General features: G+C 38.8%; 2 protein-coding genes and 2 pseudogenes across 7 annotated transcripts in view; 1 reads left to right on the top strand and 3 right to left on the bottom strand.

The window, feature by feature from the left end:
- Positions 1 to 3,310, top strand: part of LOC145495486 (dual specificity tyrosine-phosphorylation-regulated kinase 4-like) — a 29,003-nt gene extending 25,693 nt beyond the window's left edge. For all 5 annotated transcript variants that reach the window (XM_081475116.1, XM_081475117.1, XM_081475115.1 and 2 more), the window contains 3 exons: positions 416 to 545; positions 769 to 829; positions 1,302 to 3,310. In XM_081475116.1, the coding sequence (XP_081331242.1) occupies positions 416 to 545; positions 769 to 829; positions 1,302 to 1,724 (614 nt within the window). In that variant the 3' untranslated portion in view covers positions 1,725 to 3,310. The remainder of the gene's footprint in view (positions 1 to 415; positions 546 to 768; positions 830 to 1,301) is intronic.
- A 1,510-nt stretch (positions 3,311 to 4,820) lies between these two features.
- LOC145495489 (uncharacterized) overlaps positions 4,821 to 27,934 on the bottom strand; it is a 36,274-nt pseudogene continuing 13,160 nt past the window's right edge. Inside the window, exons 4-5 of the transcript XR_014050430.1 lie at positions 12,701 to 12,829; positions 4,821 to 9,425 (exon numbers count right to left, since the gene is read on the bottom strand). The product of XR_014050430.1 is annotated as an uncharacterized LOC145495489 (transcript). The remainder of the gene's footprint in view (positions 9,426 to 12,700; positions 12,830 to 27,934) is intronic.
- LOC145495633 (uncharacterized) lies at positions 13,257 to 20,108 on the bottom strand. The gene is made up of 4 exons (XM_081475257.1): positions 20,030 to 20,108; positions 19,619 to 19,917; positions 18,739 to 18,853; positions 13,257 to 13,504 (listed from the first exon to the last, which is right to left on the bottom strand). Exons 1-4 carry the CDS (start codon positions 20,106 to 20,108, stop codon positions 13,257 to 13,259), a joined length of 741 nt encoding a protein of 246 aa, XP_081331383.1.
- LOC145495632 (uncharacterized) lies at positions 23,320 to 25,043 on the bottom strand (annotated as a pseudogene).

Genomic DNA, 27,934 nt, shown 5'->3' with positions numbered 1-27,934 from the left:
GCCACTGAATATTTCGGGTTTCTGTAGCGCGAAGTGACTGCAGTCGTAAATAGAAGTGTTAGATCTGTAAGGTAACACTACTAGATGGCTTGTCCTTTTCTCCCGCTGAATGTCTTGCCAGCAAATTTGTTCCTGAAAGAATGTTCATGCGAAGAACAACATTCTGAACCTTGGAGAAGTAGACGTCTTAAACCAAAGTGACAGTCTTTGGTATATGACATTTTCAGAGTTAGATTGTGAAGCTCGCGTAATGATTCATTCGTTGGTGAGCGTTCCAACCACTGTTTTCTTTTGTAAAAGCATTGGTACTCCAAACTTTCTGTTTGGGATGTTAGAACATTGTAGATTTATATCTCTCCCCCTGGAGAATTTATTCATTTTTCATTGATGTATATTAATTCATGTTTTAAAACAGATTCCAAAGGAAACCCGCGCAGCATGACAAACTCAAAAGGAAGAAAGCGTCAAGTGAACGGCAAAGAACTCAGCGCAGCTCTGAAAACAAACGACGCGTTATTTGTGGATTTTATCAATCGCTGCCTCGAGTGAGTCTCATGTGTATTCCCTTGAAAAACCTTTTGTCTGCAAGACTAAACTGAGGAACTTACACAAGTGCAGTTTTAAATTCTTCTTTTTAACTCGTGAATGCGGAGCTATGAGCGAATTTAGCAGTTCATTGGGGAAAAGTTCACTCGGTCAGTCAGTCGATTGGTTGTAATAATTTTGTAGTAATTCCACTGAGCAGTGTATTCCGCGTTATTTTTTCAGTTGGGATCCAGCAACTCGTCTGACTCCTGATGAAGCCTTCCACCACGAGTGGATACAGGAGGTAAGAACACAGCGTTAGTGTGATGCAGGAGAATAAGTCAGTACCAGAAATCACTTGAGAGATTGTTCGAGTTCTAACCTTGTTTGTGGGTTCTCCGACATAAGCAAAACCTCAATGGCCACCATTTTATTTCCATTTGGCGATAACAGCGGATTTCTGTTGTATTAATTGTATTTTTTTTATATTCAGATTTAGCATGTTCAATTCTTTCAGTCTTTGAGTTTGTCACAAAAAACGGGTGTAAAGTCCAACAATGTGGGCGAAATTAGCAGCACGCAGAAACAACGGACCACGGATTCGTCCAGACTACGTTGATATTCTACAAAGACACGTGAACAATAGGCAAGAACGCCTTTTCTGGAAACTTAACGTTCCATCCAAGACCAAACCTTCGTTAACGAACATTTTCACTTCCCGCGGCTTTATTTACCTTTTGTCTGTTATGCTGCATGTTTCTTTTTCGTTTTTCTAGGGACGCCAAAGACATCGCGGGACATCCCGCTTAACGTCCCGACACCAGGCTTCTGCGGATGCGCACAACTCTTCGGAGACGATATCCAAAGGAAGTACCACAATTATAGCGGAACCCAGCAAAGCGCATGTTGAGGGCGGCTGGACCAAACGAAGCGCGCGAACGCGGGAAAGATTGCAGCCAATAGGAGCTGACGCCACGCACACTGCGCCACACGACAACAACAACAATGTTACCAAACAACAGCCGGAGACTGGGACTGAGCCCAAGGGGACAGTGGCACCGACTGCCAAGACGATTTCGTCCGGGGTAGTGAAAGAGAAACCTGGAACAGCGAATAACGTGAAGGATATTGCAGAAGAGAGAACTACGGAGGAAGTGACTGTCACGGAGGGAGGACAGTTCTTGCCTCCGATCAAATGATTGAATGGATTTAAAATGTTTTTATGGGGTATGAACCTGAAATTCAGTTTAAAATTATGATGTAAACGCGCCACGTTCGATCTATCAGAATTCAACATTGGTTCACAAGTCACAAATCTCCATTGCCGGCGTTCAAACAATGATAGCTCTTACTTCATAAGTCATGCTATAAGCTTTTTCATACACAAGGTGAAGACAATTTCCAATGTGAGATTCAATTTTTTTACATACTATAATTTTTCTGTGTAAAAATCTGTAACCTTTTAACTGTTCATAGCATACTGAGCTATGCACCCTTAACAGTTTAAATCTAGAGTCTATGCAATATCAGATTTACAGCTGATGTTCTCAGAATCGATATACGATTTTGATATTTTGAATGTGCTGTCGACACTGATGGTTTTTATTTCATAGAAGTATTTAATTTCACATTTATTTCTATTCGAACATGATATGTTCAGATTGTAAAAAGAAAAATCGACATTTGTAAATTAATCCTCGTTATGATAAAATATTCCGCATGAAACATTTTCTCGCCTTCGACATAAAAATTAAATCGTTGGCAACTCGCCAGCAGGTTAGAAATCTAACAGAATCTAAGTTCATGTACAGAACAGTTTTACAATGAAATAAGCGGTATTGGTATTCTATTTTTACGGCTCAAATTCCTAGCAGATTCTTACAGTCAAGGGTTTTTGAAAATTGTGTCAAAGTAGGCAAAAAAATATTTTGCAGTTTTCGTAACCAGAGAAGAGGATAAAACATTCGGATAAATTTTATGGTCGGTAACACACCGACACGAGCATATTGTTTGACGTTTGGCGAAGAGTGCGTTATTTTTTACGAAACTGACTTTGAATTTAAGAGTGAAAAAAAATTGTGAATTTAATTTTAATATATGAGTGTTTTGGTTATTTATTTTACTAATTCCTTGAGAGGTGTTTTAATATATTTCATGAACTGTTTTTAAATATTTTTATACAGCATTTAATGACAGAAAGAAAATACGAGTGAATATTAAGGAGTGAAACCAACGCAGTTTGCAGTCGAAAACACGGTTATTTTCTAGCCCGGAGAAAACATCAAAATGTTTAGGGTTGAATTGAGATGTATTTAAGTGAATAGGATCTTCTGGAAATGAAATAGCGAAAATTTCTTGTTGATCTTTCAAGCTCCAAATGTGATCAACCAGTCGGTTCTCCCAATAATATCAAAACGAGATTAAACAGGCAAGTAGGGAGAATTGAACAAAATGAAGGATCATAACATTTCTCTGACATTAACACTTAAACGAAATCTAATAAGAAATGCAAAACAGTAAAATAGCATGTTGATAGTGGAGCTTGAAAGATTAACAACTACAGACTAATTCAAAATTTATTTATAAACCGACAGTTATTTAATATTAAGATTATATTTAAACTACGCCAATGGTTTCCATGGTTACTTGTGCATATGACCCTTTTCAGCGACCATATGAATCTTCTAGTTGTAACAATTTTCACAACAGACTTTGCAGTGAAAGTTTTTCTAAGGAAATAATGTCCTGTCTCAGACAGGATGAGATTAAACTGTTAAAAACCGCGTTTTCTTGGCTGAGTTGTTTCTTCGTGCAAGTGGCATAGGGATTGAGGGAGGTGCCAATTTTTCATGACCACAAATTTTTTCAATCTCAAGTCGTTAAGTTTCTTTTGATGGCTCGCCCTTTCGCGAATTTGAGTCGCTTTTTCTTTCTGGAATTGTTTTTGGTAGTTGCGTAACCCTGGCCAAAAAAAACGCCATGGTCCATCCCTTAGAACATAAAGGTAGTAAGTAAGCTAGCATTGTGGGAACCAAGTTGCGATGTCGTGAATCTTTGTCTGCGACCAAGACGACTATCTTCAAATGCAGACAGTCTCGAGATCAAGGTGTACTGAAATATGAAAATACGAAAAAGCTAAAAATTGTTAGACCCCACAAAAGTCGCCTCAGGCTAAGACCAGAGCAGAAAAAAGATCGTTACAGACCAGAACGTACCCTTTAAAATTTTTTTTTTTTTTTTCCCGCATAAATGACAACTTACAACCATGGGCTATGCTCTTTTCAACGCCAAAAGAAGCCCTTTCCAGAAACTCGCATCAAAATTAAGTGACCTAAAAAATTCACATCCATTAGAGTCCTCAGATCCACGAACACCCCGTTAATTCTCTCCGTCTTTATTTTACTTAACAACCCCTCCCCTGTAAGGAGCAAAGGCAATATCCACTTAGGTCCAGGATTGAACGCAGTTACAAATTTTACAAATTTTACGATTTTTTGTTTGAGTTTCAAATTTAACAAAATTTGCGATTTTTCGTTAAACTCTACAAGATTTACAAAAATTTGCTGCCTCGACCATTTTTCCGCACATTGTTGCGAAATTTACAATTTTATGCTAATCCATCAGCAAGCACCGGATGGGGATTTTACAAAATTTACAAAATTTGCTTTTTTTTTGCTAACTCCACGATTTTTTGTCAACTCATTGCGAAATTTGCGCAATTTTTCGTTGAATGCAGAGCGCCCGTGGAAAGCGCCCCAGTTATCTGAAAAATACATTTTGAAAATTCCGCGCTTTAAAAGAGTTATCTAAACAGAAGACAAACCAATCAAATATACGCAACTTGGTGCGTGCATTTGTAGAAAACGCGGGTTTTGTGAGCCCTTCTCAAGATATAAGGACTGTACAGGAAAGTACGGATAACGTCTTTTCTAGAGACGACTTAGCTTTTTCTCTCAGAGACCATCCATACTACACTGCAATCAGAGTGAATAGACGACGCTCATCATGTGTTGTTACATTTTTATTAATTCCTTCTTCACTGTAGTTTTAACGCCAGTTTCGTAAAGAATTTAACAACAGAGCAGGTCATTTCAGTGGAAGAACCATTACTGGCAATCTTGATAATATTTATCTCGCTAAGAATATGTTCATAATTTCTTTTGGTAAAAATTACTGCAATTAAGTCTTTTTTTCATATGTCCAGAATGCAGTGTCGGACGATACTGAGAGACAATTCAGTTGGTGTTATATGACGCAATATAGGTTGGTTTCTTTCAATTGGTGTTATATGACGCAATACTTCGGGTAACGTTCTTGAAATAAGTTTTCATAACCGTGTCTTGTTATATGATATAATGTTTCCAAAACAATTCTGTAGAATTTAGGCCCACCTTGACTTAGGGAGGAGCAGTGGCCTCATGGTTAGTGCGCTCGTATCCGGATCAAGCGGTCGGGGTCCGATTCCTGGTCGAGAATAGGGCAAGACACTTTACTACCACAGTGCCTTTCTTCACCTAGGTGTATAAATGGGTACCGGCGAATTTAATGCTGGGATAACCCTGCCATGGACTATCAACCCATCCAGGGGGGAGTAGAAATATTCTTAGTCGCTTCATGCTACAGAAACCGGGATAAGCTCAGACCTGACGGGCCACGGGCTCCAGTGTGGACTCGGGCCGGGCTACAACGTCGCAACATTAAAGAACTGATTTGCAGTGCTGTGGCTCTCATATGTATGTTATGTCCGTTGCCACATTTTTTTTTTTTTTTTTTGCCTCCCTTTGCAAAATAACGTGAATGACCAAATCCTGCGGTTTGTGTAAGATATATTTACACCAAGAGAAAATGAGGAACTGCATTTCCGCCCGTCTGCATGTGCTATTTTATTCCCAAGGAGTTGTACAAATATATCTCGCACTTTGATTTATCCATCCAAGAATACCAACTCTCTCTAATATCTAATGTACCTGTAAAAGGCGCTTCTATCGACAAAGCGCATTTCCCAGTGGACCGCCCTTTCTAAATTGCCTGATCACCTAAAGAATGGTATCATGCGCATGCGGACGTAAAAGGAACTGCACCCCTGCTGTTTTCGGCAACCCTAAAATAAGTTTAGCAGAATTGACATATCCCAAGGCCTGGACTGGGAGCCTATCTCTCTGTCCCCTCATTTTCTCTTGATTTACACCGACCACGATTTGTTAAAACGATACGTTCATGGCCCATTTGAACATAGTTAATACAGGGAAATGGTTAGGAAACCTGGCAAAGTTCTTTGCTGTATGTTCTTGTTTGCTGTTTTGGGGGTCGACCCTGCACAACACCTGTCAAAATGTTAATGGTGGTTATGTGTGTTCATGCATTGCCATTATGTAATTCATGCATAGTCAATGAGCATAAAACAAAATATGTGCAGGGTCAAGGATCTTCCAACATAAATCTTAGCCTGTTTGTTTGCTAGCTCTTTGATGATTACAGGACTTCCTAAAAATTTCCCTACATTAACTATGATTTGAACAAGCCACTTTCCACGCAACGGTTTGTAAAATCTGTCTGACTTCATATTTTATAAATTCTTTGGGCCAAATCGGTCTTATAAACCATAGCGTGTAAATTAAATTAGTCATGAAACGCGATGCGATTCTCTAATACGCCAGGGTCCAATTATAACTGATCAGTTTTCTAGAAAATCATTTGATCCCCAAAAACGTTTATAAATGTTTCCATAACAGTCGCCGTCGACGTAACAGACTCTTAGACAAAGTTATTTTAATTTCTCTTTTATGTATGCTTGTTCCTCATAGCACATGTGGAGAATGGTTTTCCCTTGACTTTAAAGACGTACTTCAATTTTTCTCTTTGTAGGTTGATTGGTATTGCTGTTCTGAGGATTCAGATGAGATAACTTACACAGGGAACATACCTTACTCTACGAGCGTTTAACATGAAGTGGTGAGTTAATTGTTCTCTGAGTCTAACATTACACCGTTAAACTCCCAGGGGCATTCATTGTTCAGTGCCGGGGATGGACGTCGGAGATTTTCAATTTTGTTGGCGACTGACTCGAATTTATTCTTACTGTTACAAGAAATAAATCAGTCTAAAATGAAGTTGAAATTGTGCTGTGTACTTTCTCAAAATTTCAATAGTCACGAAGTAGATTGAGATGATGATTATGTTTTTAGCAGGTCATTCTGTTGCTGTGGTAACCTGTTGTGTAACGAAAATGATAATAACGTGTTCACCTATGATTGGGCAGTTTTTTGATGCCACGACCGTAGCGTCACCTGAATACGAGAGGTTATAATGACCCATCAAAATCTAAGTCTTGCTGAAGTGTTCGAAACTGTTTTGAGCCACCTTATGGTGCTTTTTGTATAAAAAGGAACGAACAATTTTGCAAACATAAAAAAAATACGGAGGCGCTAGCACTGAAGTAGGAGAAACGAGTGCAACTAGCACAGAAGTGACAATAACTGAAGGATGGTGGTACCTGGGTAAATTTTGAGTTCGGAATGTCGATCCGCGATATAGAAATGAAATTAGTAACAGGAAAAGATGACTCCAGTACATCTCCCCTTAACGCTCAGATAATCAGAGGCCCGTTACTCGGAGCATTGATCTCCTGATGATGATGACGCAACCTTTCCCCCGATCGTCTTTTTTTATCAGAAACTTATCTCCAGCTGGGCTCGATTACTAGGACAGGAGCCCTCGGAAAAATAGACCGTACTCGTGAGAGCGCAGGAAATAGAGCCTTACCTCTAGCTGCCTCAGGGAACCCAATTGTAATATAGCTACGACAATGATTGATATCACAAAGCACTCTCACTGGAAACAGTTTTTGCTAATTAACAGTTTTTTATATCACATATCTATTTATTTTTTTTAATTGCAGAACTACTGACATTACTTTCAATGAGAGCTCCGTACACTACTAAGAATAGTCTACTTACAATACAATATTAAAAGTACTTACATTACTTATTTACAATGTGGATTACTTACGCTACTAGCAATACTATACTCTACTAACAAGTCAATACTTGTATTTCTCGTATAGAATCATGTTACTTACAATACGGGTTACTTACGTTGGTTACTCAAACAAAGAAGTAAGTTAAAAATATCTATTATAGTACTATATATATGTCTGAATTTATGAAAAAAGTATCAAATTTGGAGCAAAACTTTCGCGCCTGCCATCGCCGGCAGGCAGGCCTTTGCCGTGCTTGAAAAGCCAAGGGGGTTTCTGTCAAGGAGGGTTGGGGAAGACAGCCCTGGTGCCTGCATACCAGCTGATACCAAGCGGAGGCACCAGGCTCTAACCCCACGGGGGGGGGGGGGGGGTGGGTCACAGAGAGAGGCATTTTCGTCAGTTAAACCGTGCTTATTTTCTTTGCAGGACAGCCTTGGCCAGCAATGCCCTGCAGCCTTAGCGGCCGGCAGCCACCCAGCCAGACACAAGCAAGGTGGGTGAGTAGGCTGTGTGTTGCCGGACAGACTGCTTGTGGTTGATTGAGTGAAAAAGCCTATGTGTTTTCTTGGAAAAATGTCAGGGTGGTTGTGTTGAAATTAGAACGGTTTTCATAAATCCAGACATATATATAGAAAATAAAAACGTTATACTTGCGACTAATCATCAGTCACCAATGATCAAACCTATTTTTGCTTGACATTTGAAAGTAAAATTCTTTGTCTAACGAGGGAATTCTTGACGGTTTTCTAATGAAAGTAAATTTCCCGACTCGTGTAAAGAATGTTTTCTTGATTACAAGTTGATGACAGTGAAAAACGACCAGAGAGAGAGAGTTTTTCAGAGATAGTTTTAACTACCATTTACTTTATAGTTGACAGACCCAACGTACATATATATATTTCTTTGTTTTGAAAGAGCACGTCATCTTATTATTGACCGCTACGTTTATATCAACTTCTTTGTACGAAAACCAGATCAAATATATCAAAAAGTTTACATTAACACAAACTAACCAAATCTCTACCGATAGGATAACGTAGAAATTGATATACCCAACAGCGAGTCGCTCTCCCCTCCCTTTAGCTTCCTTTGAGCGAGTCCTGTGATTACCCAATGTACTGGAACAAATGTATGGTTACAAACCTTGATCGTTATTTCCAGAGACCTTTATTTCTACTGTACATGTGGGAATGATGCTTCTTATTCATTTCACTATGTATGAAAGCATAACTGTTTAACAAGTCTACAAACCTGTGTGAAGTAAGTATTACAACAAATATAAACTAACAACGATAGGTCATTCTTCGGATTTACTACAGAGAATTAACGGCAAGAATGTTCTTCTTTAATACTGACTGATGTATTCATAGCAACGGTCAATTTAAACCGAGGTAAAGCCAAAAACTCGCCTTTTTCAATCGTGTATATGTGTTGGTATCATAATTAATATGTTTAGACAGAAAGGCAATAAAAAGGTTATTTTACACAAGCATTAATCATCAAGAAATCAGATAACTTTTTCAACGACCGGAAGTAATCAGGATTTACGAAGGAAGTCATTAGTCAGTACCACAGTAGCGGAAGCCACAGCCCGGTGTACCACTGAAGTGGTAAACGTAGAAAGAGCCGCAGTTTCTCACTTCAATGTTGGTGGACCAGCGACAACATTTTGAAAAGTAGTGAAAGCAGACCTGCCTGGTGACTTTGCCATCAGCCACTGTAGGATGACCACCATTTAACCAGCCGGTTGCAGCAGTGTTACACCTGTTTACAGGTGGACATGAAGTAGGCATTCTCATTCCCGCAGCTCCTTGGAAACGATACCAGCCATTGAGGTTATTGTCACACAAAAAGGACTGAGTGTTGTACGTGGTTTTTCGGTCACCGCTGGCCAGACTTGAGTAGCTTGTACATTCTACAGCTAGAACAAAAAGTTGAAGATTGTTGAATCAGTTGATGCAGCTTAACTTGAAATTAGTACAGCTAGAATTAAAAGTTGAAGATTATTGAATCGGTTGATGTAGCTTGAAATTAAATTCTCCAGACTTTGATAAACTTAAATATCTCATCAGCCAAAGGTAGAATATACTCCCGAATTTCACAAACCATATAACCCGTATGTATTAATAGAAGGAGAATGTTTAAACAAGGATTGAATCCTAGGTTAGAGCTGCAACTTTGAAATAAATCATTCATGTATCTTATACATGTAGCAGGTTTGGAATCAATGCCCTTTCAAATCAAGACAAACTGTTCATGGTTGTCAATTATTAATGAATTGTAGTCTGTCCACAGCCATTCCTTGTTTCCTTCTTCGTAAAAACTGAGCGCGCGTGGCGAGCGCGCGAGATTGGTTCGCGCGTGTTTAATTCTCAGCCCTTTTCTATTGCTCACGCCCTCTACGAGTTAGAGCTGAAATAGATGGTCTGTCCACAGAGTGCTTCACTCACTTTTCATTAATATGGAATTGTTTCTTATAGTTATTGCTCATGGAAAAAATAATAGTAGTAGTTTCTGATATAATCCAGAAGCTGGTCTTCCAGCCCAGCGAGAGAAGCCTATTACCCCCTCCTCCCCACCAATAAACAGGTTCCTAGCTTGTTAACAGAGTGTAGCCGGGTATAACTGACTTAATGATCTTTAATTTCTTGCTTTTCATGACGACATTGAAGGACCGAGTCGAACCTTCTGGTGAAGTTTATTTCTAGTAATTACATTCATGATACCATTTACATTGTTGTCTGTTGTTAAGCATCAATTTAGCGATTTTGACGTTGAGACGGCGGTTCAAGTCCTTTCTGAAGACTGCTGCTACCTTCAGAATATGCTAGCAACTCAGAATATGCTAACAACTCAGAAGTTGTGATGTAGTTGTTCCAGTATACATTACGCACATTCAAATGAATAGCCGGGTGAATATACCATAGCCTGTATCATTAACCGGCGTTTTATTGAATGAAGGATTCAGTGAAGGTTGGCCACACAGCGGATTAAAAAAGGAAAATTTTCTTTTAGCTTTCGACGGTATATACAACTAAGTTTGTCATTTACATAAAAAATAAAATAAAATTGCCATTTTTCGGAGTCATTACTTCCGGAACTTTACCTCACGGGATTTCTTTCTTTTTAAGTATTTGTTCCAAGAACGCTCATTTCAGTTAATAGGAATTCACTAAGTGAGCTTTGTGCTCTGCGCTACGTGTTTGTTAGACATCATATGATCGGTTAGTCTGGCTCCGAATTATCCTGCATGTACTAGAACTTATACCTCACCGATGATTATTTGAGCAATAACCTTGAAGGTCCGAGAGGATTAAACTTCCGAAAGTAGCGGCCTCGAGCACAAATTGACTCCTTACGAGAGGCAACTGGAAATAGACAGATCGAACAATTCGAACAAACCTGATTTGATATTGGTTGCAGATGACCCTTATTTCCAAATTAACACGTTACACTGGGTTGATGTAATGTGATTTTTTCGACCAAACTGTATCCTTCTGAGATCTCTAGGCATTAGAAACATTTTGACTGTATTAAAATGGAACGGTCAGCATGAGCCCTGAATCGAAAGAAGCGATAGGGAAAGGCTGAAAAACCGAAAGTAGAACGTTGAGAAAAGATAAGTTGTTTCAGTATACATAACGCACATTCAAATGAATAGCCGGGTGAATATACCACAGCATGTGTGATTAGCAGGCGTTTTATTGAATGAAGGATTCAACGAAGGTTGGCCACACAGCAGATTAAAAAAGGAAAATGTTCTTTTAGCTTTTGACGGTATATATGATCGAGGTAGTCACTTATAAAAAAGTTACTTATAAAAAAGTAATAGTTCTTTCTGGTATAATTCAGAAGTTGGACCACCAGCCCTGCGTAAAGAACCATTATCCCCTTCCCTCCCCGAAGAAACCAGTGTTCTTTCTTTCTCCTGGAGTCAAGGATGGCGGTGTTAGCATGGTTTAGCCGTGCATATGAAGCTTAAATTTTTTGTTTCCTTGACTATATTGTAGGACCGAGCGTAATTTTCCGTTGACGTGTAATGGTCGCATTCATGATATTATTTACAATCTCGGGTGAGGTATCAATTCAACGATTTAGACGGTTAGACTATAGAGGGTTATTGTTTAAAAATGTGACGACTAGTGTGTGATGAGGTTAACAAATTATCAGTTCTAGACATGCGAAAGTACTGATGTAGCTTTAGGGGCAGGATAGATTTGTGTCAGAAAATCAACCTGTTATACAGGAACATGTAGCTCAAAGTGCAGATGTTACTTGGAATTTTTTATTTTTAATTAATGCAGTGAGTGTCACTCAACGAAATATCAAAGACAATGTAAACACTGTAAAACAATAATCATTCGGAAATAACCACGGTGACTGTTAGCATATTGCGAAAGTAATTAAGTAATCTCCGAAAACAGCGAGCCCAAACGCAACTTCTTAGTTAAAGCTGTTATAAGAAACAATGAAAATAAGATCTGCAAGAATTCTTAACAAGCTTATCTGATATTTGTTTTACATGATGACCGATATTTTGAAAGCAAAATATTACTCTGTGTTCTCACTTTGACTACTGCAGAGATGATTCAGAGTACAAACAGCAATATCTTAATATGCACCATTACTCTCTGTGAGCGTGAAGAAACAGTCAGAAAAACAAAGTTGTGTTGTTGGTAATACAAAAAGGTTTTCCTAAACAGGCCCTATTAGTTCAAGGAGTGGACAACGCTATCCACGGGATAAATTCACGTTCTCGTTTTTAAACTGAAATCTATTGGATAACTTAGATTTTTTTCCTCTGGATAGCAATTTGCCCCTAGACAGCGTTACCCAAATCCTCTGCGCCCTGTAGGAAATGTTTGCATAAGAACGTCAAGAAAATGACTTTACCACTTACCGAGATAAGCGCCGGCCTGATGCGCCACTTGGTTCGTATGCCGACTTCACCTTACCTATGATACTCTGCAACCGAAGCTGTCAAAACCCTTAAAACCCGTCTAATAGCTTTTGAAATTGTCCTTTGTCCGTTATGAAGTCAAAAAGACGAAGTCGAATTTTAGAATAAAAGTACTAGCATTAAAGCAGACTTACCTAACTGAAATGTTGCGGCGTGGATAAGCTAAGCAGATGTGACGCTTTTGTTGTTTTAAACCCGAGATTGTTAAATGTTCCAGTTTTTACTTATCCACTCACCTGCAGAAGTACAACTTTTGCCATTTCCGGAAAATCCAGCTTTACACGAGCAAGTGTAAGATCCTTGAGTGTTACTACAATCAGCATTTGCATCGCAGCCATGAGAGTTGGAAGAGCACTCGTCTATATCTATTATAAGAAACATAAAGAAATCTATTCTGAATTACGTTCATGATGTATTGTATTAATTACGATGGCTTATATCGTGAATTTAAAATTTCAGATGTGAAATTACAATATTGCCACGGCAACATTTTGCGCAAAATTTCTTGATACAATAAACAAGTCAAAAACCAAGGATTGTAAGTGTAATCTATGAGCCATGATATTAATAGGTAATCAAATGGTATACTCGTGAAATTAAGAATTAATATCACTTGCATTTCGTCAAAATTCTAGTAATTTCCCTCGCCTATAGTCTCGGAAAATTATTCGAATTTTGCAAAGACGATTGTGAAATTATCTTCTTATGTCACTCGTCACCACTTGATTACCCACACTTAGTAACATAATTAATTAAGCTGAGAACAAAAACATGCCGCAACTTTACCGCAAACTAACGTACCACTGCAAGATCTGCCATCTCCAGCATATCCAGCTTTTCATGTGCAAGTGTAAGATGCATGAGTATTACTACAGACAGCATCGGCATCACAGCTATAAGAGTTGGAAGAGCATTCGTCTGCGTCTCAAACAATGTTATAGGAATAAATATCGCAAAGAAGTTGGGAATGTCGTTGGCGTGGACAATTTTCAAAAACATACCAAATCTATCACACGAATGTACAAAAAAGAACAAGATGGCTGACAAGGCCAATGTCCGAAACATATCAACGAATAAGTACCACTGATCGGTACTAGCGCGCCTTTAGAACTGTTTACTGTAAACAGATCGAAAATATGTATATTTTTCATCAATCATGGAAAAAATTTTTTAAATATCTAGTTGTGGAAATCGCAAAAGTTCTTACGATTAAAGCGTGCTATAATAGGCGCTTTCCATTTGACAAAAATTCCAGAACTTTCCAAACTTGAGCTATTTTTCGAAATTTGAACTATTTGACCGAAGTCACCCCAATTCCAATCACCGAAATTCTAATAGCCTTAATAATTAGCTGGGTGTTTTATTTGTCCGCCAAAGCAACGAACAGTTTCTTTCTTTTTAAGTATTTGTTTCAAAAACGCTCATTTAATTTCAGTTAATAAGAATTCACTTACTAAGGTTTGTCCTCTGAGCTACCTGTTTGTTAGACATGAAATGATCCGTTTGTCAGACTCTGAATTACCCTTCATGTACTTATAATGTTTAACTCAGTATCTCCACTAATCCTCACATTATTTGAGCGATAACCTTAAAGGTCCAAGTAGCGGCCCCAAGCACAAATTGACTTGTTACGAGAGGCAACTAGAAAAACAGATCCAACAATTCGAAGCAAGTTGATCTGATATTTGTTTCAGATGACCCTTTTTTCCAAATTAAAACGTTACACTTTGTTGATGTAACAAATTTCTTACTTGTCCAAACTGTATCTTGTTTTTCTTTACCAAACTGTATCCTTCTGAGACTCGCTCTACGCATTAGAAACATTTTGATTCTATTAAAATGGAACGGTCAACATGAGCCCTGAATCGAAGGAAGCGATAGGAAAAGGCTGAAAAACCGAAAGTGGAACGTTGAGAAAAATAAGTTGTTCCAGTATACATTTCGCACAATCAAATGAATAGCCGGGTGAATATACTGTAGCCTGTATGATTAGCCGGCGTTTTATTGAATGAACGATTCAGCGTAGGTTGGCCACACAGCAGATTAAAAAAGTAAAATGTTCTTTTAACTTTCGACGATATATATAACTGAGGTAATCACTTATATAAAAAAAGGATAATAGTTTTTTTTTTTTTTTCTGCTATAACTCAGAAGCTGGGCCACCAGCCCTGCGTAAAGTGCCTATTACCCCCCTCTCCTCCACGAAGAACGAGCGTAATTTTCCGTTGATGTGTAACTGAATAGCATTCATGACAACTCTACAGCCTGGCGTGAAGCGTCAATTCAACGATTTAGACGATTAGATCATAAAAGGTTACTGTACAAATAATGTGACGACTGGTGTGTGTGATGAAGTTAACAAATTATCAGTTCGACTCTAGACATGCGGTAGTACTTAGGAGCAGGATGGCTTAGAGCCAGAAAATCATCCTGTTATACAGGTACATGCAGCTCAAAGTGCAGTTGTTACTTAGTAAATTTTTGTTAAATGTAGTGAGCGAAACTCAGTGAACGAAATATCAAACAGAAAGGAAACACCGTAAAATAAAAATCCCTCGAAAACAGCGACAACGGCTGTTAGCATATTCCGAAAGTAAGTAACTATCCTCCGAAAATATCGAGCTCAAACGAAACTTAAGTTGTTGTAAGACGAAATGGAAGTAACGGATACAAGAATTCTTAACAAACTTATCTGATATATTTATTTTACATGATGACTGATATTTTGAAAGCAATATATCACTCAGTGTTGTCACTTTGTCTAATGTAGAGATGGCTTAGAGTGCAAACCAGCAGTATATCAATATGCACCCATTGATGTCTGTGAACATCAAGAAACACACAGAATAAAAATTTTTGTAGTTGGTAATGTAAAAAGGTTTTCCTAAAGAGGCTGTGTTTAATTCAAGGGGTGGATAAGGATAAGGATAAACCCACGTTTTCGTTTTTAAATAAATCCAGTAAATAGCTTAGATTATTCCCCACTGGATGGCAATTTGCCTCTGGATAGCAAACCCTTTGGGTCCTGAAGGAAATATTTTCATAAGAAAATCAAGAAAATGACTTGAATACTTCATGTAACTGAAACCGGAGATAAGCGCCGGCCAGATGGACCACTTGGTTCCTGTGCGAACTTTACCTTACCCCTAGAAAACAACCCTAAGAAAATACGCGCGCTGATTTATTGAAAATCGTGTTTCTATATAGCAATTAGAATATGAGCTCGTGTTTTTATCTATCCATAGTAATCGAGAGCGAATAATCTACTTGTTTAAGTGTAAATCTACTAGTCGTTCAAAACTTTATTTGAATCCTCTTCACAGTCACTTCGTAAACGCCAAGAAACGATCGTCATTTTGTTAACAAAGGCACACTGCTACGCTCATCCCTATCTATCACACATTATGTATTAAACCAAGTTATTCCCGAATTTTGATTGGTTCTCACCTATGATCTATTAGAGGACAGACGCGCTATTGACGCCATCATTTCAAAGTTTTTCTCTCTGTGTTTACATGTAAAATGGCGGAAACTTTTGAGAATTTAGTTACTATTTTATCTGACTGGGGAAAGATAAGGTACAAAAAAGTTCTTGTCGAGGCATTGAACAGGTACGAGAGTCCCCACGAGCGACTGCTCAGCGAAGCGGTCACTTCCTTAGATGAAAGAACCAATCAGTGTCGGTCTCTTGTGAAACGGCTAGCCAGTAACAAGCTGTGTAAGAACGGAAATCGTCACCCGCGAAGTATTTTCCGCAAAATGATTCAGAATAATTATTCATCTTACTCATGATATTCCATGTTCTTTTAAGAAATCTAATCAACAATGATTTAGATAAACATATAGAGGCCTCATTAATGAGATGTTACTCATTAAACAATTACGACCGTGTTTAAATGTACAATCAGACTCAGTTCGCGCTAAAGTCTTTGTCTAACTTATGCAAATTAGAAACTCTGAACTCTTAGTTACTCTTGAAATCGCATATTTAATTAGTTTCCCTTGACAATGGCGCCAAAATGTCGCCGAAACGTCGGATTTGTCTATCGTCAGTTTTCTTTTAAGAAACTCCCAAAAAATTATTGGGAGTGATTAAATCTGTTTATTTTGCGCATGTAGTCTGAACAAAGACAAAGTTAGAGTGTTCGGTAATAGTGCTGTGGAGATTTCGGGCCTAATCAAAAGTGCGATCGAAATCGATGCTTCGGTTTTATCGTAGAGTGGTCTCTTCGTCTCTACTGCTCGTTTCAAGAAGCTCATTCGATTTGAGAAGATTACAAGAAACCCTCGTGTCCTTCAACGGAAATTAAAAGAAAATTACGAAAGAGGAGGCATAAGGGGCAAGTGTTTGTGGAAGGATTTGCAAGAAGGTTTCGCCGATTGAATCGAACAATCATTGTTTATTTTGAAGCATTTCCTTGGAGAAAAAAAAAAATCATTAAAATCATTAAATATCCTACCACTTATACTTATATGTCAGACGCCCCTATATGTCAGACGCCCCTATATGGCAGACGAACCTATATTTCAGACGCTCCTATATATCAGAGGCTCCTATATGTCAGACGCTCCTATATGGCAGACGCCCCTATATGGCAGACGCCCCTATATGGCAGACGCCCCTATATGGCAGACGCCCCTATATGGCAGACGCCCCTATATGGCAGACGCCCCTATATGGCAGACGAACCTATATTTCAGACGCTCCTATATATCAGACGCTCCTATATGTCAGACGCCCGTATATGGCAGACGCCCCTATATGTCAGACGCCCCTATATGTCAGAACACCCTAAACGTCAGACGCCCCTATTTGGCAGATGCTCCTTTATGTCAGACGCTCCTATATGTCAGACGCCCCTATATGTCAGACGCCCCTATATTTCAGACGCCCCTACATGTCAGACGCCCGTATATGGCAGACGCCCCTATATCTCAGACGCTCCTATATATCAGACGCTCCTATATGTCAGACGCCCCTATATGTCAGACGCCAATACATGTCAGAACACCCTATATGTCAGACGCCCCTATATGGCAGATGCTCCTATATGTCAGACGCTCCTATATGTCAGACGCCCCTATATGTCAGACGTCCCTATATGGCAGACGCCTCTATATGTCAGACGCCCCTATATGGCAGACGCCCCTATATGCCAGACGCTCCTATATGTCACACGCCCCTGTTTGTCAGGTAGCGTTATCAATCCCTTTGGAAAATTGAAACCGAAGTGAATTTCCATCTACAAATTGTGGTTAGCGACTCTTTGTTTTAGAAACTACGGTCGCGTTTTCTGCTTCGGCGAACTATCTTCAATTGGAGTTGTAAAGTCTTCATGATGTGAACTTATGCTGTAAGACATTTCAAGTTCAAATTTGTTTGTTTTAATTTCGCTTATTCCTATACGTTAACACTTCAGTTGTTTGTCGAAGTTGTTGTATAAGCTGCAGTTTTAAACAAATAGTTGTGCCGATTGTCGCCGATAACCTAACGTCTTAAAATGATACACCGTATTTGTATATAAGCTTAGTGCCAAGGTACGTTTTGAAGTAGTAGGGATAATAGCTTGGTAGACTGTAAAATTTATTAATTATTCTGTTACGGTTGGAAACCAAGAAAGGATTTTTGCTTTTTAACTCTAGTAGTTCTACTAAATAAATGTCATTGAATTCTACACGAGTGTATTAAGCTTATATCAAAAATACGTCGTATTTACAGTCCCATGTTGGATCCTCCATGGTGCCACATCCAACATAATGTCTGAAAAGGTGGCTAAACAAACACTATAACGCGAATTGGATCTGTTCGCACGTTCAGTTCCGGTTTGAGCTTGCGTGTGAATAACATCTTCTTTAAGCGGCCCTCAACTTTACTGGTACATTTTGTATTTCGTAAGCACTTGAAACTGTTCCAAGAGTCGCTGTGGTATCCCAGCATTTTGTTTGATCTGGTAGTGTTTGTAAATAAAGGACGACTTTCAATTTATTTGAGTCCATGTACGCTCTCGTGCAGGTGCTCACGAGTATATGCGGAATATTCTGTATCACATTGATAGGTTCCAGTTGAATTTAATGACAGAGAACTTTTAGCTTTGTGCATCTCGAGATGTTCATTGAGCTTCCGAATTTCACTCACAAGTTCGATGACTTAGAAGTGTTTGTAATATTGACAGTGAAAATGTTAAACAAGCTCCGCTTTGCCTATTTTTTTTTTTTTTTTTTTGTTTCTACCCAGTCCTGTTACTGCGGTTCGTTACAAAAGCTAGAACGTTACCTGTTTCACAATATTTTCCTGTGTATCCCTTGGCACATACGCACACATAACTGTTCTTCCTGTAATGCGCAGCACACTTTCCATTGTTCTGACAAGGCCAACTAAGGCATGGAAACTGAAAAGGGAACGAAAATGATGTTTTCGTGCCGAGCAGTTATACCAAGTCGCTCTGTCGGCGCTGTTCTAAAAGTTCATTACTTTCCCTGATATTTAGTATTTGAATGGCTGGTCAGTAGCAATCAAGCAGTTTTCAGAGTCTCGTTTGAACAAGTTTAAAATTTTACGCTGATAATTTTCGGCCAAGTCCTCTAATGAAACAGACAATTCCAGTTCCGTAAAAGATTTACCTCTCTTTAACATCCCTATTATTGGTTTTAGGTGCTACAATCGAAGAGTTTTAGTTTTGAGCTACAGCAATATCAGCTCTTTCGATTAAAAAGGAAATCCGTCCAAAACGCAGTGTAAAATCCTTCCGAAAGACTAAACTGTTGTGGCAATTGAAACCCAGCAATGGTGCCGCGTTCACGCTTTCAGAAATGAAAGATAGCAGCTTTCTAGAAATGACGAGACAAACATTAGGATATCAACAAAGTTACCACCTGTCCCATTATAACCTATGGCTACGTAATTGAGCATTGAGACTCCCTGACGCTTTGAAAGTAAGCTCAAAGTTAAAATTAATTTAATGCTTCATATATTAGGAAACTGCTGAAAGTTTTTTGAAAGTGACATTTCAATTGCATTCTTTTTCTTTTTTTCTCTACTGATTGGGCTACGTTGTTTCAGCAATTTGAACGAAACGACAGGACTCTGAAACGCTTAAAGATGAGAAAAAGAAACAGAGAAATGTTAAATTTTTTAAAGTTGATTTTTCACTTACCGTGATACTATAATGATGATAAAACTGGCTTGCGACGAACTTTTTGGAATTGTTGTAAATGTCGGATGGGAGCAGTTCATATAAGATTTTTCCGCTCATGATATCGGAGAATGCAGCCAGGTTAAAGGAGAAACATGACGGTATGTTGACGCATGCAAGCCCGCACTCGCTGCCTTTGAGAACATAATCTGACCCAATGTCGGTGATGTTGAGGAAGGAGAATTTGTGAGCTTTAAATTTGGCGTAAGCCATTCCTCTATCTGTGCCTTGGCTGAGAGTTTTACCACCAACATCAATGACTTGAATTGTAAAGATGAAAAGAATTAGAAAGTGTAGTTATTAAAACTCGAAGGAAAAAACGGACTTTGACTTAAGTGATGTCTTAAAGTTACAAAAAGAGAGAAACTTTACCCTTAGAACAATTTGAAGAAGAGACAAACATCACCAATACAAGCAGATAGTTACTTAGTTCATAAATTCCAAGTTCCATTTTCTCTTGCCGATGTAAACCAACTTCACCGGATGACTGAAAATTGAGAATGATAAGTTTCAAGAACGTTTCATTTATATCCGATTTCCTGGCAGTGGACGGTAATCTTATTGGCTAATTGTTTGATAGCCGATTGCAGATTATTTGTTTGATGGTTACAAATAATTTAATGTTATATATAGCCAATTATGTGCTGCCAGCCAAAGAGTAGTAAGAGAGGACATGCTTTGCATAATGTATTTGTTGGCAATGTTGAAAATAAAGTTACTTTTTCAATTCTTTCCCTCGGTATTTAACCTATCTATTTGGAGTTTCTACGACCTTAGACTCTTCCTTTTAACTCGAAGAGACTGGGAAAGACAAATGGGAAAGTATATTTAAAATGTAGGAAGTGAGGAGATGTCAAATTTCCCAGCAGAAAGACTTGAATTTCAATTTTTAAATGTCAACAATCTTCCTCTTCAAACCGTGCATTTATGTAAACTCTTGGTCTTCGGCCATCGTAGCTTGATAAAATATAAAACAAACAGCGGCGGTAAACATTTTAAAAACACGCATTTTACGAACTTGAAGTTTCGTATGCTAGTCGAGATGCATTTTCTAAAGTATAACCGTTAAAGGTTTTTGGAAAGCTATTTATAATGTATCAATGGTGTCTGGAACCTAGACAGAAAACATCTGCAGTAGAAGTTTAAGACGTTTCAAAGGGAAACTGTCTGTAAAGTGACATAATGGAAAAGCTTTCCTTATAAGGTAAAAATTTTTCACTGCTAACATTGAATTAAATCACCGCTGTTTGTGTTATATTTTTAACCATGCAATTAACTTGTGATGTTATATTGGAAAAGCATACATCAAAACTTTAACTGTTGGCTATATAGCAGTGTAGCAAATTGAGGTCACAGCATTAATTAAACAAAAGCTAATTTGCTGGCGGTAAATCTTCTCGGTTCTATCTCTGTCCCTCACTAACTGTGTTATGATAACATTTGTTGCTTGGACGCCATTAACAGATAAATCAATGGTTCTCCTAACCTGGATACAGAAGCACTTACTTATCACTCCCGGCCTCTTGTCACCGTTCTTCGGCGTAGGCGAGAACCGTAAGTGACCTTCTGCTAAATGTCAAATTTTGGAAAATTTAAGGTGGCTGTGAAACCACTTCCGGTGTTTCTCCCCTGCCTCGTTGTAGGCAAACTGTACGTGACCTTCTACTAAACATGAAATTTTCGAAAATTAGCAGTTCTTGTGACCCCACTTCCCCTACGTATTTTTTTTTTTTTATACTTTGCCAAAAGTTATTGCTCGATAATGCTTTTCACAATTCGATAATACAACGAGCTTATCTGATTTAGTAGCACCTTAAGCTAAATAAAGGGTGCTTTTACAGGTTGTATCGTTGCTATGGTAGCTAATTGTTTCATACGCGAGCTTCTGCTAAACTCCAAATTGTCGAAAATTAAAGGTGGTTGTGATGCCACTTCCCCTAATGATATTTTTTATACAGTTTGCCAAAAGTTGGAGTTCGATGTCCTTCTCACAATTCGATAGCGGGGCTTAAAGCTAAATGATAATTAGTTTCCATATAACGCAAGCTCCGATTGGCTGAAACAGAGTGCTTTATCAGAGAACACATGTACGGCAAACTGAATTTGAAAATTTGGTTCGAAATTTCGATAAATTTAACCTAAATTAAATGTTCCCTGGGACTCAGACAAACACAGTGGAAACTAGCTATTCCCAGGTGATCTGTGACGTCATTGCGGGAGCCTGGGGAAAGAAATTTTACTGCCGTATCCCATAAACCAACGTACGCACCAATTCAATCTGTTTTCGAATCATGGCGGCTGGTCGGCTACCATGCGGGAAGGTTTGCGACATAGAAATCGTTCCATGGAAGAGAGATATTTATTCTAAATTAGACTGAAAGTGAAAGCTTACTTACTAGGATGTCTTCTGTGAGTCAAATCCTCGTATAATTCTTTCGGATTTCGTCAGCGCTCGATTCTTTCCCGTAGGAGAGCGTTGAATTTACATGTACATTGAATCAGTGAGTACATTTTGACGACGTGCTCAGTTTTATTCTGCGGTGGAAGTGTTGTTAACAGATCTAAACAAGCTAGCTGTCCGGTCTGAGGAGAGTGAGTGAGTCGGATCTTTCAGGACCGGATATCTTTCCTCGGGTTTTCCATGGACGTGCGAACTTGGTGGGTAAGTTGCCTGTAGTTCTCCATCGGCTGCTCGCTTCAAGGGTGGAATTTTCAGTAGCAGCTCTTTCAACTGGCTGAATTTTGACTCTCTTTGACGCATCAGTCCTACCGTAATCCGGTATGGTAGTTTGTCACTAGCCAGGATACATTGCTCTGTCCATTTACCACTCGATTTCTGGTTGACGTCTGCTTCAATGATAGAACTCTGCGTAGCCAAGTGCCTACGAACCTTCCTCTCCATCTTTTGTTGTGACTTGACATCTAGAACTATGGAATCTTCAGTAATTTCCAAACCAAGAACGTCAGAGGCTTTCATAACTATGCAGGATTTTGAGTGTACCGGTAGCCCTCTTTTTATTTCTAAATATCCTAAAAAGGGTGCAAACTTGTGAAAGGCGTGCACATTATTTCCTAGTTTTAAAAGTACTTTGACGATTTTTGAAAATGGCACTTTATACTTTGTTTTTTGTTATTCGTATTGTGTAATTCTAGGAAAAATCCATAACCACCCTACAGATCCCTACCTCCATTGTCTCAAGGAAAGTAAAGCTAGAGAAAACATTTTGGTGCCTTAGGTTTTTTCTGGCACAATACAATCACCGTCAGTGTAAACTAGTTTGAAAAAGCACATTTTACCTGTTGCAATTTTTGCAATTCGCAAACATAGCGTTTCAGCTGATCAAATGCCAAGGTGAGCAGTTCTAGGGTAGTATTCAGAAAGGGGTGTACCATTCAAATTTTTACGCCCAGTGTTCCCAAGATTTTGTTTGGCAAACTCTCTGTGCTTTTCTGTGGTGGGGGCTTTTCCACACAGTTCAGTCTCAATTTTTTTCTGGCAACTCTCTGCATCTGAAACTGTCCAAAATGGTTCTGGACAGCTGATCTTCATGTTGCCCAGTTGGATCTGGTGCTCTGGGGCTTCTGGGATTGGATAAGTGGATTTGGCAGATGAACTGCCAGTAGATATAATCTCCTCTTCTTACCATCCCCCACATGTCCATCTAATAATTTTTAATTTCTTGCCCAGTCAGTGGGTGTTAAATTGGTTTTAGCTCTTTAAGTTGTTTGTAAAAAGCTTGACCACATTTTCTTGTTGTCTCATAGTCATCATTCCCCAACCAAAGGTTACCAGTTGAAACTGTACTTAGTAAATTGTGAGGCTCAGTTAGTTTCACTCCTTACACTGGTTTCTCCTGTCAAATGACGAGACCATTTTAGCCAAGGAAAGCCATCAGTGTAATCCATTAGAATCAGACAATTATTGGTTGTATTGATTACACTCTAAGTACCAGGTTGGGTAGGAAACAATGAAATGTACTTTTCAATGTCAACATGACCTAAAAACACTTCTCCAAATTCATTGAATTCTAGTAAGACCAATTTGTTTCAGTAATTCTTGGCATCCTTACTTAAAATTGGATTGATGCCAATGGGCCCTTCCAATTTTTTTCCCCCACTTGTTTCTCAGTACATTTTGTGTTTCTTTTTGTCCAATCATAAGTGACCTCACAATTCCACAAGAAAATTCCATAAATGCCGAGTGCTGTTTTCTAAAAACACAAGGCATAGCAACATCCTTGAAAAAAGAACCATGGCCAATTTTGAGGAGCTAGTCGCAAGAATAAGGTTTGTTCTTTTGAACTATTTCAGTTAACACTTGTCTCTGATTATAGAAACCAGTGCTTGGTGAGGGCTCTGGACAAAACAGCGATTGAAGTTCTGGGTAGTGCAGGGACAGTTCAATTCTGAACTTGCATAACTTGCTGTGGAAATCGCGAGTTCCAACAGTTCTGTGCGGTACAAAGTCGACGGGTGACACAATTTTGGCAATCCTTGGCAAGTTCTTCATCGTTCAGACAGTTCAGCAGCTCGCTGACACTTTGCTTCCTTGATTAAGGATTACTCTCGTCTAGAATTTTTTCTACGCATTGTCTAAATGAAACCCGTTTCCGGGAGGTTGGCAAGCTACCCGGTTTGTGCTCCGGATAAAGACGAAGATGCTCGTTTAAACTCTTTGTTTTTGTAAAATTTACCAGTTTTGAAATGGGCAATGAAGACGAACTACTGACTCGACGTTAAGCACATTTTCCTTAGCTCGGCAAGACATCCAAACAAACAATAAAAAGCCATAATAAAAACAAATAGCCGGCAAAAGAAACAATACTTAAGTACTTTAAATGTTGGATGTCGCCGCGTCAAAATACCGGCAAGAATTGTGCCACCCACGACAATGGAACTGACTTCGAGAGAGCAACGAAGGCTCCATCAAAACTTCTTTAAAATTAGCACATAAAAAGATAAAATTAAGACAAACACACCATTCCCAAAGACCAATAACAGCTTTACTACGAGTAATATTTACTGTTGATAGAGCCAATGTCCAGTACATAACAAAGAAATAAACAAGCTAACTTCATACAACGCAGGAGTACGTCGAGCTTACGTTTTGGATTGTCTGCAACACTCCTCGCCAAAAGCTGTCAAAGCATTCAACAACGCAGAGTTTCTCTTCTTGGCAATAACTGCATTGTACAAGCTACCCAGTGACAAGTCTTCTCACTCGTTGATGGCGAAGTATTTTTAAAACATCGAGCTCACATCACGCCGACCAGCCGCCATGATTCGAACACAGATTAAATTGGTGCGCGCATTTGTTTATGGGATACGGCATTAAAATTTCTTTCCCCAGGCCCCCGCAATGACGTCACAGATCACCTGGTCGTCAGCGGTAAACATAGCTGCTTGGAGGCCATGGTTAACAACAGAACAACAGAGGTGCTGAAATTGCACTAAACTGCACAAAACGGTAATCTTAACCGCGTAGCGAAATATACAAATTCCGTCTCATCCTACCGAATGCTTCGATAAAATACATTATATTTGTTACCCAGGAAGAAATCATACTTTAGAAGTAAACGTCAGAAAACACCACTTAAGCTGTCTCTGTTTATGATGAGAAACTTTATTTTTATTTGTAAAAATGCTCAGATGACACTGACATGGAGTATAGGAAGGCTCGTTCGCTAAACAGCGATCTCCAGTCATCTCTGCGAAGTGAAACTTAACAATGACAACGCTCACCAGACGAGTGTCAGTCTTGCTGTAATATTCTGTCCTGCACTCGGAGTAGAATCATTGGTAGCAGTTATAGTCTTTCCAACTTTGACGCTAGTTCGGACAACCTGGCTGCAAGCCGTAAGCTTAAATAACTGTAGCTCCTCTCAAATACAACCCAGCATTTCGCATTTTCATCCTGAAGCTTTGAGCTCTTTGTTTCGTACAGTCGACTCCCGATAACTCGAAACTTCAAGGGAAATTGAAAAAAGTTCGAGTTATCGGGAGCTCTTAATGTTTTTCTTTTCACGCAGTGGACATTTTAATCAAATTTACTTACCGAATAGAGAAGTAGAGTGAAAATAAAGCAATACATCTCTAAATTACTTTATAAATCGGAACAAAAAGTAAATGTGAAAAATATAACCAAGGAAAGCAGCAGGGATAAGTCCGGGAACTGTGAACTGCACAGGTTTTTTCACACGGCTGCTTCAAAATAAATCTTATGTTACGGACTACAGTACACTGTTTGTTTTGACTTGTTACTCATTGACAGACGTGGCTCGAGTTTTCGAGGGTAAAATTATATAGAAAGACCTGAAGGGAAGCAAAAATTGCTCCGAGTTAGCGGGAGGTTCGAGTTATCGAAGGTTCGAGTTACCGAGGGTAAAATTACAGTAAATGTATGACGGAAATCTAGGGTAAATCGCTTTTGGTTCAAGTTAGCGCGTGATTCGAGTTACAGAGGCTTCGAGTTATCGGGAGTCGACTATAATTTTCATTGGAAAAGCGCATGCTTTCATGAACCACAATGCAACCGGAATCCTCTGGACTAGAAACTCTTAGATGATTATTTTTAAATCAAACTAGACGCTTTGCTGCGTGTACCCAGGCAGTCGTTATACTAAGAAGCACTAGCTGTATTGCAATTGAGCTAAATGTTCTGCATTTGAAGTCGTACGAAATTCAATCGAATCGATGTGCTCAAGCTATTCTGCCTTTGATTGCATTTCTTAGAATCGATTAATAGCTTATTACTCGTTTGCAGGCCTTTAGAGCGTGAAATAAGTCAAGGTCTTTATATCAGCTTGTAAACATTTCAGTCTATTTTCCTTAGCCTTTGTCTTTGTTGTTGTTGTTGTTGTTGTTTTTGTTGTTGCTGTTTTTTTTGCGTTTCTCAAGCAAGCAAGACATTTTGAATTTTAGAGTTATGGCGGCGCGTGACATAGAGCTACGAACGCGTTTGTCGAAAAACATATACTTATCTCGTGATTTTTAGCCCATTCAGAAGTTAAAGTATTAGGGAAAAGTGCTTATGTAATTGCTTTTTTGTGCAGTACAGATAATCAGTCGCCTAGATAGCCAAAGTAAGTTCCAGATGTTTACACTATTATTCGGCCGTAATGTTGGTGTACCGCTGAGGTACACCAACATGGCGGCTCCAAAATATTTCGGCGAATATCTGAGGTTCGGAAAAACGCACAGACGTAAAAATTAGAGAGATGTCATCTTCATTAAATCTCCCATAACATCACAATTTCTTGACTTTCCACTAAATGGTTTTCGAATAATTTTTTTTTTTTATTGCGTCAAGGTTGCGTGACAGTGGAAGCCAAGAATTGTTTTTCTGGGGTGAACATACATTAGTTTCTTTCAGCTTAAATGTACAATTATTCGCTACATGGGTTTCATTATTGTAAAGACACATACCTATCTTTTACAAGAAGATAATGGGAGAATATCGTTTAGTTCGAGATTTTAACTTTATTATACATTACTGCGAAGTTTCTCAAAGCGTTTTGCTAAGGTGTACTCTAACAAATTCTCTAAACTTTCTGCTCTTGTTGCTCAGACGTTCTTGAGTTCGTGCTGGGATTCCACTTGGTTCACGATCACGTCTAAAAATACGATGACGCTTCTGAAGATGCTTTTTATCAAGTTGAAGAGTTGATAGCCCCGGTTGATAGCTCCTTTGGTATAACATGATTCTTGATAAATTTACTCAAAATGTTCGCTCGTAAATTGATCTCTCGTAAGGCTTACAGACCGACCCGTTCCGAAAAACCTTAACATCCTTTATTGTTGGTCTAACGCGAACAGTGTGTTCGTTTGAATGTGATTTCATCCCCCTAGAAATCATGGAATCCGTGCTAACTTTTCACGACAACAACTTCTGTAAATTCCATGTGCTGTACGCATGCACAGGTGGCGCATGTGCTTTAAAGTCTAGACGGCGATTTGTGACTGAGCGAGAAAAAAAAGAGCCGAATTTTACACCCAGGCCTCACTGCCTGGGTAACTATCAAAAAGGCGATCGTACTTCTCTAAAAAGCCACTGGAAACCGAAAGTTTAGCTGAAGTCTTTTTTATGATTGACAGCTGTCTAGTTAACTAGTCAAATTGATTGAACAATTTTAACAAGGGTTGTGATTGGCTTATTTTAACGTGCTTTATCAAAGAACAGATGCACGCTGACCTCACTTTTCCTCTTTTGGAAAATGAAGTTTGGTTGCAAATATTAGCTGAATGTGTTGGGAAATTAATGGATTTTTTATCACAAAA

The sequence above is a fragment of the Orbicella franksi genome, chromosome 8, assembly GCF_964199315.1.
Source record: "Orbicella franksi chromosome 8, jaOrbFran1.1, whole genome shotgun sequence".
In the NCBI taxonomy this organism is placed as follows: Eukaryota; Metazoa; Cnidaria; class Anthozoa; order Scleractinia; family Merulinidae; genus Orbicella; species Orbicella franksi.
This window is presented reverse-complemented; position numbering and strand designations above follow the sequence as displayed.